Source organism: Sceloporus occidentalis, unplaced genomic scaffold (assembly GCF_023333645.1).
Source record: "Sceloporus occidentalis isolate IW3139 unplaced genomic scaffold, rSceOcc1.0.p SCAF_121, whole genome shotgun sequence".
Classification (NCBI taxonomy): Eukaryota; Metazoa; Chordata; class Lepidosauria; order Squamata; family Phrynosomatidae; genus Sceloporus; species Sceloporus occidentalis.
In genome coordinates this window covers 60,032-76,309 of record NW_028317101.1, presented here as the reverse complement: position 1 = coordinate 76,309, position 16,278 = coordinate 60,032, and the positions used below count along the sequence as shown (strand labels likewise).

Below are 16,278 nucleotides of genomic sequence, written 5' to 3'. Positions count from 1 at the left end.
ACATAACAGCGCGAGCCTCCGTACCGTATGATTAGTGACCGGAAACAAATCTCAAACCACACCATTGACAACTTTATTTGTACCTACCGTACTAAAGTCACGGCTGTAAAGGACAATTCAACCTCTTGTACGCGATTGGCTACCTATGACACGCCTTCGGCATTCAATTGGCTCCTTGGCGCTATACAGATTCTACGGGTTCTCTGAGTAGCCATTTGTCTTGAAATTCCAAAATCGTTTTCCAGCCTTTATCACGATACTAAAATAATGCTTCGGGGTTTCAGTTCAGGCACGATTGCTTTATAAATTAGGGGAGGTTTGCCAGCAGGCGCTCTCGGCTTGTTGTTGGGGTTTGGCGTATTGGGGGGCGTACCTCAGCTGTCAAGGAGACGTGAATATGGCTGCCACCTTGGTGCTGGTGAGAGGGAGAGGTTTACCGGGCCTGTCTGCTCTGCTGCAGTCTAGGTGTGTATTGAGTACCCTTTGGGGTAATGGGGGTGTCCAAGCGCTGTCTCCAGAGCCGATCCCATAACTTATTCTCAAACCGACTAGTGTCCTGGATGTTTATTGTTCAGATCTATAGGTTGCATCTATCTATAGAAAGGCACATATACTTTATATAAGTGCTCACAGTGTAGGTTGTGTGTATCCTATTCTTGTTTAGAACGACCTTCTTCTGTAATATTTTAAAGGGATCAGCCGTGTTCTGTCACAATCTAATATGAATAATAGAAAGTATCACTCAATGGCCATGCAGAATATTTAGCAGGTATGAGAACTTGTCCCCCACAATGTCAGCCTCTACATAGGAGAGAACCAATGTTAATTATACAGCGTCCCAGGCAGACTGATAACTAATAGCTGACTTTTCTGCGCATGCTTTTAAACACTCCGACCATCATACGCACTTTAATCCACATGGGAGCTGAGAGGTCCCTTTAACTCTTTGTGGGAGGGTTCTGCGGAATCGCCCCATATGCATTGGCTCCTTGGGCGCTTGCGGGGCATCTAATGCGCTGATCTGAGTGTGAGCGCCTACCTGCCACTGACTGCCAAACATCACACGTGCAGAAAAGAACTGATAGGTTGTTGCCATGGAAACTGAAAAAGCATCTCCAGATGACATTATCTGCTAAGATTTATTTGCTTAACATACAAGGGCAAAGCATGCATTGAACAACAATATGGTTCAAACCCGTTGTAAGGGGCCATCAAATTATATACAGATCATACATACTGATGTGTTTGATGCAAACTGTGCAAGTAGCTGGGAATGTGTCTATGGGTCAAATGTAGATGCAAATATTTACGACGGACTAATTCTTTTTTTAATTTTTTTTTTTTTTAATCTTTCAAACTTTCTAGACAATGGACATGGGGTCGCAAAGTTCTGAGATACACTTCTACAGGTATGCGGTGTTAGACATGTACTGACAGTAAATGCTCAACAACAAGCCATGTGCTCCTCTAAACATTGTACTGACTGAAGTAATGCCCAGGTTGCCATATGTAGAATGACATAATGTTTCATATAGCGATGTTTTCACTCTTATATACAATAATCTATAAGTCTATAACTATTTATTGAAAGTCTTGTTTTCCTCACACCTACAACCTGATCCTATGTAGGTGTGAGGACCACCTATATTTAAATGTACATTACACGCTTTTCCAGGGTTGGTGTCTCATGGAAAAATAAATATTTTTATTTTGATACCGTGCTGTATAGAGTAAGGCTTTTTAGCATTGAACAGAAGTGGGCTTTCATCCTTTATTATTATTATTATTATTATATGTCTTATTTATATAGCGCCAACAATTTACGCAGCGCTTATACAATACATATATTCAAGGGATATGACAAGACGAGAATTGACAGACTAACACAAACCGATACATTAGGTGGAGAGAGCCCTGCTCGCGAGCTTACATCCGTTCCTTTGTGGTTCTATCCCCACAGCTAACCCCCCCCAATACACTGTGCTCAGTACACGTTTCACCCCAACACTTCATTGTGAGCTGAGAGAAAAGAACTACAAAGTTTAGATTTGTAAACATTAAAGCTGTTTACATCCATTAGGTCATGTCGTTGCATCCTGCTTACAGCACCATGCTTTTTTATTTGTGTTTGTAGAAGGTTTACCAAAATCTTTGTACCTAGGTTCAAGGAATGTACATTTGATCCAAAAAAATATTGTGCTCGGTTCTATGTGTAATTAATTTGAACTTTGGTATTTTTTATGTCTTGTCTTGCATTCTATGGTATTTGATTATATATATATATATATATATATATATATATATATATATATATATATATAATGTCCCCTATTTTGTAACGTAGGAAAGAGCAAGATCGACAAAGTTGTCATTGCCAATCGGGGCGAGATTGCTTGCAGAGTTATGCGCACGGCTAAGAAGATGGGTGTGCAGTCAGTAGCTGTTTATAGTGAAGCAGACAGGGATTCTATGCACGTGTCACTGGTACGTTTCCATCGGTCACTTAGATTTATAACCCCCACAATCCACTCCCCGTATTATTGACGTTTGTTCTAATCACTTTAACTTGGAACTATCTAGATCGTCACGATACTTTGTTTTGGAACCGCGTACCGTAAGCGTAAGCGTCATTAAGCGTATCTTTATTTCTTCTGCAGGCAGATGAAGCTTATCTGATCGGACCGGCCGCCTCTCAGCAAAGTTACCTTGCCATGGACAAAATATTACAAGTGGCCAAAGTATCTGGTGCTCAGGTAAATTGATGCATGCGTGGGACGTTTAGCTGTTAGAGTGTGCGTGTTAATCGATGCATAGAGCATGGGCGTATAACTCCAGTTCTCATGGGCCATAAGCAGAAAAAAGCCCCCCCAAAATCTGCACGTAAGGGTGGAACTTATGCCAGAATACTCAAAGAATTGCTTTGTCTCCTCTCCCCTCGTTCTGCCAACAAATAATTTGAGGCATTCATTCTTCTATTTAAAAGGGACAGTCTAATGTCCTTGACACTCCTGAGATGGAAAAATGTGTATTAAAGCATTCTGCAAGAATATGCATTCTTCCAAGGGAAAATTAAATGTTACGTGAGACAGAATTTGCAGTCATTCTACATAATGTTTTCTTTTTCGATGCTCTGAAATTTCATGGCACTGATTGGCTGCTTAAGCTGTCAATCAGTAGCAGGAAAATGATCCCATTCAAATGCATGGGATGACTGCGTTCAGTGTTCAGCAGAGCCATAGCTAGAGCTAACTGGCGGTGAATATATCACGGGCAGGGAGACGCATTTCACCAAATGTTTCACTTGCGGGGCATTAAGCTGGAGGGCGTGCAAAGAGCCAAATGCATTTAATCCCCCCCCTGCACTTGCACAATGGACCACATTTTAAGGTTTGTGCATTAAAGTGGATACAATGGCTGAAGTATCCTTTTAAGATAACAAATGAAGTAAAATGTAACATCGCCCTTTTGTCTTTGTGATTACATGTTTCTTTTTAGTCCTTCAGACCTTTTGGTTGACTTGAGTCAGGAGCAACATTAGTGTGCTGCTTTTATTAGTAAATATATATAGTAAATATTTCCGAGCTGGGGAAACATGGGCAGAATTTTTCTACCCCAAGGACACTCACGTTCCCCAACATAACTAATCTTTCTGTATTCCATATTTCAAAGGGCTATAGACAAAGCAGTGCTGTGCTGTGATGGTTTTGTTTCAATATAAAGGAGACTTTGTGTATCAAGAAGGTGTAGAACTATGCTTGTGGCAGAATAAAGAACGAATGACTTGAGTGAAAAGCATGGGTTGGTTCATGCAGCAGGAACATAATATAGGCTTTAACGGAAGATTAAACATAATTATATAATTAGGGTATGACTGATATACTGTATTTTGCAAACTGTAAGTTTTTTTTGTTTTTGTTTTTATCTTGTTTTTTTAATAACCATGCATAACCTTCTTTCTTCTATTATTTGTATTTTTTGTAGGCTATTCATCCGGGTTATGGGTTTCTCTCGGAAAATACGGAATTTGCGGAACTGTGCAAGAAAGAGGGCCTCATTTTCATTGGGCCTCCATCATCCGCTATCCGGGATATGGGAATTAAAAGGTTAGGAATGCTGACATGCATACTTCAGACTTTACACTGCATCTGTATAAAATAATATCAAATCCAGCATACTGTTCGGCAGGCGCTGTGCAAACTACTGGTTTATAAACTTGTATTTCTTTTTTCACAAGCACGTCAAAGGCCATAATGTCGGCAGCCGGTGTCCCTATCATTGAGGGCTACCATGGGGAGGACCAGTCTGACCAGCATCTAAAGGAACAGGCTGGAAAAATTGGTTATCCTGTAATGATCAAAGCTGTTCGTGGAGGAGGAGGAAAGGTAAGTCACTCTTTGCTTCAGTCTTCACTAATCTCCACGCTGCTGTCTTGAACCGTGAATGAGACATACCCAATGCCAGAATCATTTCACTAGAAGTGGTTTTCTTTAACTTACTAGGGGATGAGGATCGCACGGTCTGAAGAAGACTTTCTGGAGCAACTGGAGTCTGCCCGTCGAGAGGCAAAGAAATCATTTAATGATGATGTTATGTTGATTGAGAAGTTTGTGGACAACCCAAGGTTAGCGCTTTTTTCTAAGTAATTTGCTGTTATGCTTCCTTGAAGTGATTGTTTTGACAAGTTATTCTTGTGCTGAGGGAATTATGTGTGATTTTTTGAGCATACATTGAATTTCATGATTCCCTTTGTTGGCAGTGTAAAGCATCAGCAGGTCCACCAGCATTGAACAGATGACCTACTGACATTGCTTCTTGGTGTATAGACGTAAATAATACATCATACCATCCAACACTCCAGTTTTTTTGTGGGACAGCCCAAATTTTCAGGCACTGCCTCGCTGCTCCACTGTCCTGGGGATGGTGGAATAGTTGGGAAGATCCCACACATCTGGCCATACATAGATGTCCTGATTTTATGGCTTTCATACGTTGTTATATTTGGCTAAAACCGATGTTCCATTTTCTTAGACATGTTGAAGTCCAGGTGTTTGGTGACCAGCATGGAAATGCCGTTTACCTTTTTGAAAGAGATTGCAGCGTACAGAGGAGACACCAGAAGATTATAGAAGAAGCTCCTGGGGTGAGATCTTTATAACCAATGAATGAGGGGTGTGTGGGGCTGAATCGGCTGAAATTAAAACCTATGTTTGACTTCTTTAGTTCTGTAGAGTAACACTGGATATTAATGTTAGGATCTAAAGTATACTGTACTTTGTTGAACATGAATTATCTAGTAATGTTTTCCATGATGTTTCAGCCTGGAATCAGTCCTGAAGTGAGGAGAAGACTAGGAGAGGCAGCTGTCCGAGCTGCAAAAGCCGTGAATTACGTGGGAGCTGGTATGTTGTTGGTGGCGTTCACCTGAACAGATGTGGCTTTTCATAATTAATGATTTAGTTTTATTTCTTGAGATTTACTGATTTCTTCCAAAGTTTCTCTAGTTTTCTGGTATATTTGGCCCTTGAATTACACGTGTTTCTAGAATTTACTGCTTTGACAGTACCTGGAGTGACATGACTGCGGTTCTATGATTTTATGGACTAGTAGAATATATGAGCCAAACATGCAATGCCAAGGCTCTGCCATTGTCCCACCTGCTCTTAGTCTGTATTTTGCACTATATATTTTGTATTCTTTTTTTTTTTTTTATTATTCTTTTTTTGCTGATTCCGTAAAATAAGTAATTACTGTGTAATCCCCTTAGTCGTATTTAGAATTCAAATGTACTTTTGATCTAAAGAAACTAGATTGGCACATTTTCCTGTGAGACTCTAAAAACTGACCAAAAAGAGTCAACATAAACATTACAATAACATATCAGACCAGTTCCATTCATATGCTCTCAAATGAGCCATAGGGTAATATATTAAGCTTTGGCTGTCTTTGTTAGATCTATCCTCGTATTCATTTGTAGATATCCTGAATAGTACAAGTATATCAACATTTCAGCGATTGAAACCCACAGCCCTGATGTTTTTGATCCAATCATGACATGTTTTTTAGTCTTCTTTATCGACGTTATTACTTTTTACACCTTAACAAAGCCATTTTTCAGGGTAACTTTAAATCACTTATTGACTCATATGCTTGTTTTATTTCAGGGACTGTGGAATTTATTATGGACTCTGAGCACAATTTCTACTTCATGGAAATGAACACTAGACTTCAAGTGGAGCACCCTGTCACTGAGATGATCACTGGAACAGATCTAGTGGAATGGCAGCTACGGGTTAGTGAAGGCATGCCCACCCCCCAAAAAAAAATGTTTAGGGAGGAGTGGGGCCAGAAGTGGCGGGATTAGAGCCACCTTGGGGTGCTTAGCTTGAGAGCATGGAAAGGTGGCCATTTGTGAGCTAGAGTTGATGTTTCTGCTCCCTGGGGCAGTCGAGGAGATCAGAAGATCTCTCCAAGTAGCCCATGATCCCCACTGCCCACAAAAGTGTGACAGTGCTTGAAAACTGTGACCGTCTCGCCAAAAACAAGACTGGACAGTACAGTAAAAAACTTGCACCTGCATTTGACTTCTATTTGCATTTACTAAAATACACAGAAACCATAGCCCCTAAAGCAGCCTTTGTTGCCAAAAAACTATGCAAATCAGATTTAATTTCCTTTTAAAACAAGTGGAAGGTAATTTCTCTGTTAAGATTTAATTTCAGAATCTTTTAACTAATCATCAAACAAGCTGTTTCTGCTTGTTATCCCCCCCCCTGTTCTTTACTAATGCACAATAATCAAGGAAAGGACTGTTAAACAACATTGGGTAACCAAAGACAGACTAGTCACCATGAGAGTTGTGGTTTAACAACAGTTTGAGGCAAAGCTTTTGACAAGTTCCATTTTTTTTAAGCTTGAGCCTTGTGATGTACTTTAGGTTGCAGCCGGGGAGAGGATTCCCATCACTCAGGATGAAATCAGTCTGCAAGGCCATGCGTTTGAAGCCAGAATATATGCAGAAGACCCAGACAACGACTTCATGCCTGGAGCTGGTCCACTGCTGCATCTTTCTACACCACCAGCTGATCTTCATACACGCATTGAAACTGGAGTCAGGCAAGGTGATCTCATGTAATCATGGACAAATATCATGAGGCAAAGTTTGGGAATAGTACTACATTACACATAATATATCATTAGGAAAACTGATTATTTAATAGATAATGAGATTTTGGCTGAGAAAGGCAGACTCAGGTTTTATATCTTATGTGGACTGAAACTACCATCGTCCTCCTGCAGCCTGTGGGATGATGACTCCCTGGTGTATGTATATGTATGCAATGTGCATACGCTATATTTATTTATGTATAAAACAAGCGATTATGGTGCAAAATTCACCAAAGCAACCTATGAAATGTTTCCGTTGATAGGACCATTTGTTGGTGGCTTTGGGCATAAGACATAACGGTACTTGTGTATTATCCACAGTGGAAGCCTGTAGGAAAACACATTCTTAAACTGGACAAAAGTCAAAATAGGGCCAGGAAATCATATATTGAAATTGACAATTCTCCTTGATTGATACAGTGGGACAAGGTGTTGGGATCAGGGGATTTTTTGTTTCAAACCATTTAATGGGAAGGAATTAGCGCATGGTCTTCACAGGACTTTTAAAGTCACTGGCTGCCTAGAGTTGTAGCTGGTATACCTGTGGGTGGATTTTGGCTGATTATCTAGGTGGACCATGAACAGCATGGAAAGTAATCCAGTGCCACAATACGCTCATCTGTATGGTGATGACGCAAGGATTTGGGAATAAAAACGTCCACACGCGTGGGAAAGTAGAGAAATATTATTATGCTGTCATTTATATTATAGTCAGCATCCAGATAATACATAGTACTGGCATAACTCTGTAAACAAAAGTGTGGTTTGTAGAAACGTAGTTTAACACAATGTGTATCTGCTCGAATGTGCAATTAATTACAGTGAGGAAAAATAACAGCATGAAAGGTGGACCAGGATGATCTGCTTTTGTTTTATTTGTACTCAACAAAGGTGATGAAGTTTCGATATACTACGACCCCATGATTGCCAAACTGGTTGTGTGGGCAGAGGATCGTCAAGCAGCCCTGCGTAAGCTAAAGTACTGCCTGCACCAGTACAACGTGAGTAACGCAAAGTAACCGATGCCATCTAATTGCTGGCCACAGGCTGTAGTCAAGGCTTATGGGGCTAGAACTAATGCTTACACAAGTACTCTCGTACTCATAATCCTCTGCTATTTGAGAAGCTGGTTCTCATGATCTGGGAGCCTTTTGCAAACCAGAACATGGTGGGATTGCATCCAAAGAGGCAACACAAACCAGGTATTATCACAAGAATAGCAAAAAGCACTTAAAGTTCAAATCATGACCCTTTTGTTTTACCACCATAGGGAAAGTGTAGGAAATTCCTAGAATAACTATAGAGAATTGAGCAGGGAAACCAGAATATGCAGAAGGCCAACCCTGGAGAAAAAAAATATAATTTTTATTTGGCAAATGGATATCAGAATCATCAGAACAGGGAAAATTAATCTTTCTTCTGTACCTTATTTTCCAACGCATTATGCTGTATTGCTAACATAGCATAATGTAACTACATAGGAAAATCAACAGGTTATAAAACACCTTTTTATCAAAAATGCACCTATATGAATGTTTTTATATTGCAAATTAAATGCAAGCTTCCTTATGTTAGTGCTTGTTACCCTTTAAGAAATAGGCCTACTTTTGAATATACCGTATTGGCTCGAATATAGGCCGCGGGGTTAGGATACAGATCCCCCGCAGCGGTGCAGGGGACCTCCATCTTACTCCCCGATACGCTCAGACAGCCTCCCCTGCCAGCACTTCCCACGGGGGGGGGGGTGCCGGCACGGGAGGTTGTCTAAGCGCATCGTGCGGACCGTCCGCACGATGCGTTTTACCTCTGCCAGGGGGACTTACCGGAGCAGACTCCCGGGTGTCTTGCGGGGCCGGCGGGGGACATCTACGCAATACGCGTATACAACTTCCGGTGCCGGTGCCGGAAGACACCCGGGAGTCTGCTCCGGTAAGTCGGGGGGGGGGGGGCAGAGGAGGACAGTGGCAGCATATCTCAGGGGGGCAGAAGGACAGCGGCCTCATATCTCGGGGGGAGGGGGAAGGGGACGGAGGACAGTGGCAGCATATTTCGGGGAGGGAGGACAGTGGCAGCATTTCTCGGGGGGGGGGACAGTGGTAGCATATCTCGGGGAGGGAGGACAGTGGCAGCATATCTCGGGGGGGGGGGACAGAGTGGTAGCATGTTTTTTGGGTGCTTTTTTAAAGAAAAAAACTTTTTCTTTAAAAAAGCACCAAACTTTTAGGGTGCGGCCTATATACGGGGGCGGCCTATATCCGAGCCAATACGGTACTTCTGTTCTGAGTATAAACTGCCTTTTCAAAATATTCATTCTCGTTTTTCAGTCATTGCCGCTTTCAGATCATCTGATTTTTTTTTTTGATTTTTTTTTTTTTGATGCAAACAGCCAAGATACCAAATTGAATTCTTTTTTTCTGGACGGGACTCTGGTTTCATGTTTTGCAGATTGTAGGTCTTAGCACCAATATTGACTTCCTCCTAAGTTTGTCTGGACATCCATCATTTGAAGCAGGAGATGTGCACACCAGCTTTATCCCCCAACATTACAATGAACTTTTTCCACCAAAGAAAGAAGCCACCAGAGAAACGCTGTGCCAGGCTGCGCTCGGCCTTATTCTCAAGGAGAAAGCATTAACTGAAGAATTCACCCTGCAGTCTGAAGGTGAACACGATTATTATTTTTATTGATTTTATTTCTATATAACCCATAACTTTCTTCTGTGTAACATGTTTAATTCAGCTTCGCTTACTACCGTATTTGCTCGATTATAAGACGAGGTTTTTTTCAGAGCAAATGCTCTGAAAAATACCCCTCGTCTTATAATCGAGGTCGTCTTCTAATCAGACCTCAAAAAAATGTCCGCTGGGGCCAGGCTGCTTACCGGTGCATTGGTCGTGAGGAGCGTCTCTTCTCTAGCAGCAGGAGAACAGGAAGCTAGTAGAGAGTCACATAACTCTGCCTCCCCCCTCCTTCCTCTGGGGGCGGGGCCAGAGAAGTTGCTCGCACAGCCGGGCCCCTGCAGAAGTCTTCGAGTGAGAGATCTGCAGTTCAGGTAAGGGGGTGGGGGGGGGTTTGAGCAAGTATGTGTGATTAATGGAATGAATGAGTATTTAAATGCTTGTGAATGAGTGTGTGTGTGATATCATGGATGTGTAAGGTGGGTGGTGGTAGCATGGCATAGGGAGGCTGTACTCACAGTCCTATCATCCCCAGGTTCCAGCATGTACTGGCTGCCTTGGCTTGATAGGAGTGTGATTGCTGTTAGCAGATATATATATATATATATATATATATATATACCTACCTCCAGAAATGCCTTTTAACCCCCTATATGCCACTCTGCCCCATGATATGCCTTTTAAACCCCTATATGCCACTCTGGAATATAGAGGGTTAAAAGGCACATCATGGGGCAGAGTGGCAAATAGGGGGTATAAGGCATTTCTGGGGGCAGAGTGGCAACCCTGGGGGCAGATGTGCATAACTGGGGGGGCAGGTTGGCAAATAAAAGGAAATAAAAAAATATATATTTTTCTCAATCATAGCTTTTATTAGATATGAAAATTTTTTTTACATGAATTAATATTTACTAGTAAAACTTTTTTTTCTATAGGGTAGTCTTATATTCAGGCTTTTTGGTTTTTTCCTAAATTAATATTTAGATTTTGGGGGGTCGTCTTATAATCGGGGTCGTCTTATAATCGAGCAAATACGGTAATTATGTTTATATATTTTGATAAAAAAATTCTTGCTCGTATCCTAAATTTTTGTGTATTCACCCTCCCCTACTTCACCCAAAAGATTCAGTCTCTACTATGCGCATTATATGTGCATATGATGGCTACGTCGTCCATTTACATTACACTGCTTTCTTATTTGCAAAGGCATGAGGGGGATTCTACAGAATCCTCAATACTCCTTTGCCCCTTTCCCCATCTCCCAGCTAAATGCCATGTTGGAGATGTGTTTGGCTGAACACCTCTACATGGATATTATATTCTCCCTGACAGTGAGCGCTGGCTCGGAGCACTTTCCTCTCGCTGATTGGCTGCTTCAAGCAGCCAATGGCATGGTTTGCTGTACCATGGGGGAAGAGGGCAACTGCTGCAGCAGGGCTGCATCTTTAGTGTCAGGTAATTGCTTTAATATTTATTCTCTTTATTGTCTTGGAACAATGTATATTAAAGTACTCAGAGTACTTTGATGTGCGTTTCTCCATAGTGGCGGTGTCAGGGACAATAAACTGTCCTTTTTAATAAATGTATTTATCACCCATATGGTTCTTGTCTCTTGTGTTTTGTCTCTTTTGTTTTGTGGCTTTCCTTAAATACAACTCTCTTTATTAATATTGTTGTTGCTGGAAGATCTCTCACTTTTATGATGTGTTTGGGTTTTACGGGGCAGTCGTATTTTTAAGATGTTGATCTGTTTTTACGGGCAGTGGGGATCACAGGCTGGTCGGGGAGATCAGCAGCAATGTTTTGACCAGCCCATTGACTAATCAAGATCAATAACAGCCACCCCAAAATCCATTGAATTTGTTTTATATTTTATTAAAACCTCTTTTTTTCTTTCTTTTATATAGATAAGTTCTCTCCATTTACGTCTAGTAATGGCAGACGGATAAATATATTGTACATCAGAAACCTCACTCTGCTTGATGGAGAAAACAGTAAGTGTTTTTGTCAGTGTAAAAATTCATTTTTATTTTATTGGATACTGCCATATGCAATGATAGTATTCCTAATAACAATTTCCTGTTCCACTCGAATAGGTTACACATAAGTGTTTTGTGTTTAATATACATATATATTGTATTTGACCTCTTGTTACTCTTTTTTTTTTTTTTGTCTTTAACAGAAGTGGATATGAAAATCATTTATAACCACGATGGCTCATACGATATGCATGTAAGTATTAAACTGATCTATATACAATGTTTGCTGCAAAGGCAACTGGACTTGAGGGTGCTTTTTCACCATGGCTTTGGTTCGCTGAGTAGACTTGACTTTTTTGTTTAACTCCAGGTTCAAGATAAAGTGCTCCGAGTATCAGGGGATCTTCTGCGCGAGGGAGATGTCACCTTCCTGAAATGTTCAGTGGATGGAGCTATTTGCAAATCCAAGCTGGTTATCCTGGATGGCACAATACATCTGTTCTCAACGGTAACACAAAGCATTTGATGTTGCTGCTAATTTGTTCTTTAAATGTAGCTGTGTTGATTGTGTATCCTAAAAGCAATTTGTGACCTTTACGTGTCATGTGCAGAACTAAGGAGGCCTTACATTTATCAACACTTAAGAAAAAATGTATTTTCAAGGGCATTCTTTTGACACCAAATTAATATCAATTCAAGATTAAAAAGTGGGAGTTTTATCAATTATAAATTTAAAGTAGCTAAAATGTATATATATGAAAAAAAGCTTACAATCTAGAGGAAATAAGGGTGTATTACATGAGAGGTAAAAGTGCTGTTGTTAGAGACAGACCAGCAACACTAGTATAAGTATTGCAGGAAAGGGACGAGGACGGGTGAGCTAAAGGAATATGGGAGGAAAGACGTTAATGCGCAAGTCCGTAGGTGTCCTTAAAGAAGTGGGTCTTGAGGGATTTTTTGAAGGAATAAAGGCAGGTGGAGACGGATAGACCTGGGGAGAGCATTCCAGAGGATTGGGGCAGCCCCGGAGAAATCTTGTAAGCGGGCTTGAGAGCTAGAAATCAGAGAAGGGGATCATTGGATAAGCGGAGGTGACACCAAGGCAGTGAGCGCGAGGGGATGGAGAAATGACTGCACCGTTAACATTAAGGGGAACTGATGAGGGAATGTTGGCATTGGAGGGAATATGAGGAGTTCGGGTTTGCGTAGAGTTCTAAAACACCTCATGCCAAGGATCTTAATCTGTCTTTTAGTGATTTATGTTAAGTAACATCCTTAATGCAAAGGAATAACTTGCATGCTTGGGTTTGCTATGCTTTGCACACTAGCGACCTTTCTTGTGACTCAGATGACCTCTGGTGATGCCCTAACCTCAGGACCTAACATTACATCCCAGTGCCAATTTTGCTAGGATGCAGTATTATGTCCTACAAGGTTATTAAATAAAATTAACCAAAGTTGAATCCACTTGCATTTGGGGTTTGTAGCAGCTCCGGGTCCACGCATCAGCAAGATGGGCTATCCTTTTCCTTAAATGAGATGATTTGTATAAGACGAGGCAGAATAAGGCTCTCACGCCTGACAATGATATCCAACTTCACGTGAAGTCCGATTTTCCTTCTGTTTTAACAGGAAGGTAGTGCGCAGCTAGCTTTACCCACGCCTAAATATCTGTCCGACGTAAGCACTGCTGGAAGCCAGGGAGGAGCAGTAGCCCCGATGACCGGCACAATAGAAAAGGTAATGGACGTTCGTATGGCAAAGATAAATGTACAGATGAAAATGCATGTATGCTGATCGGTGTTGATATGTTTTTTTAAAGTTTGAAAATAGCTAGCATGATAGATTTTCAAGTGCATCTATTCCTTATTTCCTTGTCAATTTGCCAAAATGGAAGTGTTTTGCAAAAGATATGTTTCCTCGTTTGACTTGGTGGCCATAAGAACATTTGTGTTCATTTAAGTTATTTTTTTAATCTAGGTGTTTGTAAAGGTGGGTGATAAAGTTGAAGCTGGTGACCCATTGATGGTTATGATTGCTATGAAAATGGAGGTGAGTTTGTTCATCTGACAACTTTGTGACCGTATAGCAGTGTATATTTAGTGTTATCTTGCCAAGTTGATATCAAAGACAATATACTTGCATACAGTGGAGGTTATTTACTAAATGGAGAGTTGTAGCTTCATCTACCTGAGTTCACTATTTATTAAGAGGAGCCAATAATGGCATGGATGGCTGAGCTGGCCTTGTATAGGTCAGGACTTTGTAGAAACCTCACTGATTGAACCCTTTTAGTCCCCTTAGGACATACTTGTGTCGAAAAGCCCATTAGGACGTACGGATACGTCCTGACTTTGTTGCAGAAATATCTCTTTTGCTGCTACATGGGAGATCAGACTATCAACAGCCTGGACGCTCCCCTCTGATCATGTCAAATGGTGTTACTGCTGACACCCTACAGAAGTCAACTTGAGGACAGGATAACCTAAGCAGCCTCAGTGTGATCAGCAAACACATCAGGAGGAGAGGGAGAAAAATGGTTTCTCCCCCTTACAGAAATGTGTTACAAAAGGGGGGGGGATTGATTGGGAGCCTAGTGATGGTGAATGCATAAAAATGTATGAGAGATTCCCAAAGGCATCTCGAGCCATACTCCACTGTTAACGGTGATTTCCCCCCCCCAAAAAAAAAGTAATAAATACAAAAAAACGAATAAAAATTGCTACGTCAATAGTATTAAAAATTGAATATAGGATACTATGAAAAGCATGGATGTGGCCCTCTGGAACCAAAAAAACATATATTTATGTGGGGTATGACTGTAATCAGATGTTGCTAAACATAAATTGGGTCATTGTTCAGGTTTAGCACTTACAGTATAATTTTTTTTTATATATTATCACTAACAATTACTATGTTTTAAGCATTTCTATGATTTTAATTGAAGGTCCTACAAAAGGATGCATAATTTGTGCACGCTAATCAAGTATGGAAAAGGGGAATCCTGGTTTAGCAAACATGACACAAACATTTTGGTCTTTTGGTTGTAAAAACCCATGGGGCTAAAAGGGTTGACCATGTATTATATATGTCCAGCCAAGCGCCCCCTGTAGAAGAAGCTCGCTGGGGTTAGACCTTCATGATGTGTAGTGAGGTCAAGGAGCTGAAACACAACTCTCCAGTTAACTCTCACTTGCTAAAAATGAGTACAAATAAACTAGAACAATCAAAGCCAAAAAGTGAAAAATTCTCCAATATCCAGTAAAAAAATGTAGTCTGGAATGGGGTATGTAGTTGGAAAGCTGCTCATTGGAAACCTATGTACCCAGCCATGGATATAGAAAATATACATTTATTATTTCATGGACCAAATGCTTTTTGTTAAATGTCTTCATAAAGTTGTGTTGGTTGGATCTGGTTAAAAGACACTCGTTTTCCAACATTGAGAAATGTTTTTCTTTACAGCACACGATCCGGGCTCCGAAATCTGGGACCATAAAAAAAGTTCACTTCAAAGAAGGTGCCCAAGCCAGCAGGCACGCTCAACTTGTTGAATTGGAGGATGAAGATACTGACTCAGAATAATTTCTGGGAAATAAAGCACTACTTTTCTTGTTTAGTACAAGAGTCTATAAATGTTTTGTTTGTTTCTGATAAATATTTTAAACAGGTTCAGAACAGTTTTGTTTTATTTGAGAGAAAAAAAAGTGGACCATATATTTAACCGTGTCATGATAAAAACATTTAAACTCGCAGAGATGATTGATCCCATAATAAGAACATGGAACAGATTAATATTTTCACAAGGGGAATGCATAATGGTATGTTTTAATCTAGTTCTGGTCTACCGTGGACAGTATACAGAAGGATGATCAGCTTTCAATCGTGAGTTGCCTTCCAAATTATATGTATGTGTGTATTTATGTGTATAGCGACATCTATACGGTGATACAAAAGCTCGGCTTTCAGGCTTACAATCGATCCAAAAGTAAATGAGTGTATTGTAAGCTATTCTTCATCAGCACAAACTTAAATCACAATGGGATCAGACTTCTAACAATAAGGGCTTTGCATGACCCAAAATATGAGTAGTTTACAGGTTAGTACAATTTAAGATTAGTACAACACTGGGACATTATGACAGATATACAATCATTTTCTAGCAGTAATGGTCACAAGTTTCTTCTGTAAAGTTCCATTTGAACTCTCTTACTACGGAAAATGTTTTGGGAAATATGTGGGTAACACAAAGCCAAAGAAGCATTCGTTAGAGTTTCAGATTTGTTTCTTTTCAGGAAAAGTTTGGAGAGGGGGGTGTAAATATACACGCAGTTGACATCCAAGACAGAACAATATGATTCACTCATATATTTCTAGCACATTTTTAATGTAGGTTTGACTTAACACTCATAAAAAAACTTTGGTTTTAGACATTTCTAAAATTACATAGGTACTT

General features: G+C 40.4%; 1 protein-coding gene across 1 annotated transcript; it reads left to right on the top strand.

The window, feature by feature from the left end:
- Positions 1 to 397: 397 nt before the first annotated feature.
- LOC149282168 (methylcrotonoyl-CoA carboxylase subunit alpha, mitochondrial-like) lies at positions 398 to 15,407 on the top strand. Its single transcript, XM_089498507.1, has 19 exons — positions 398 to 465; positions 1,366 to 1,409; positions 2,345 to 2,484; positions 2,658 to 2,753; positions 3,982 to 4,103; positions 4,235 to 4,382; positions 4,500 to 4,621; positions 5,029 to 5,140; positions 5,318 to 5,399; positions 6,162 to 6,289; positions 6,935 to 7,118; positions 8,056 to 8,165; positions 9,610 to 9,826; positions 11,751 to 11,837; positions 12,026 to 12,075; positions 12,193 to 12,330; positions 13,455 to 13,562; positions 13,803 to 13,874; positions 15,288 to 15,407. Exons 1-19 carry the CDS (start codon positions 398 to 400, stop codon positions 15,405 to 15,407), a joined length of 2,148 nt encoding a protein of 715 aa, XP_089354633.1.
- The last annotated feature ends 871 nt before the right edge of the window (positions 15,408 to 16,278 follow it).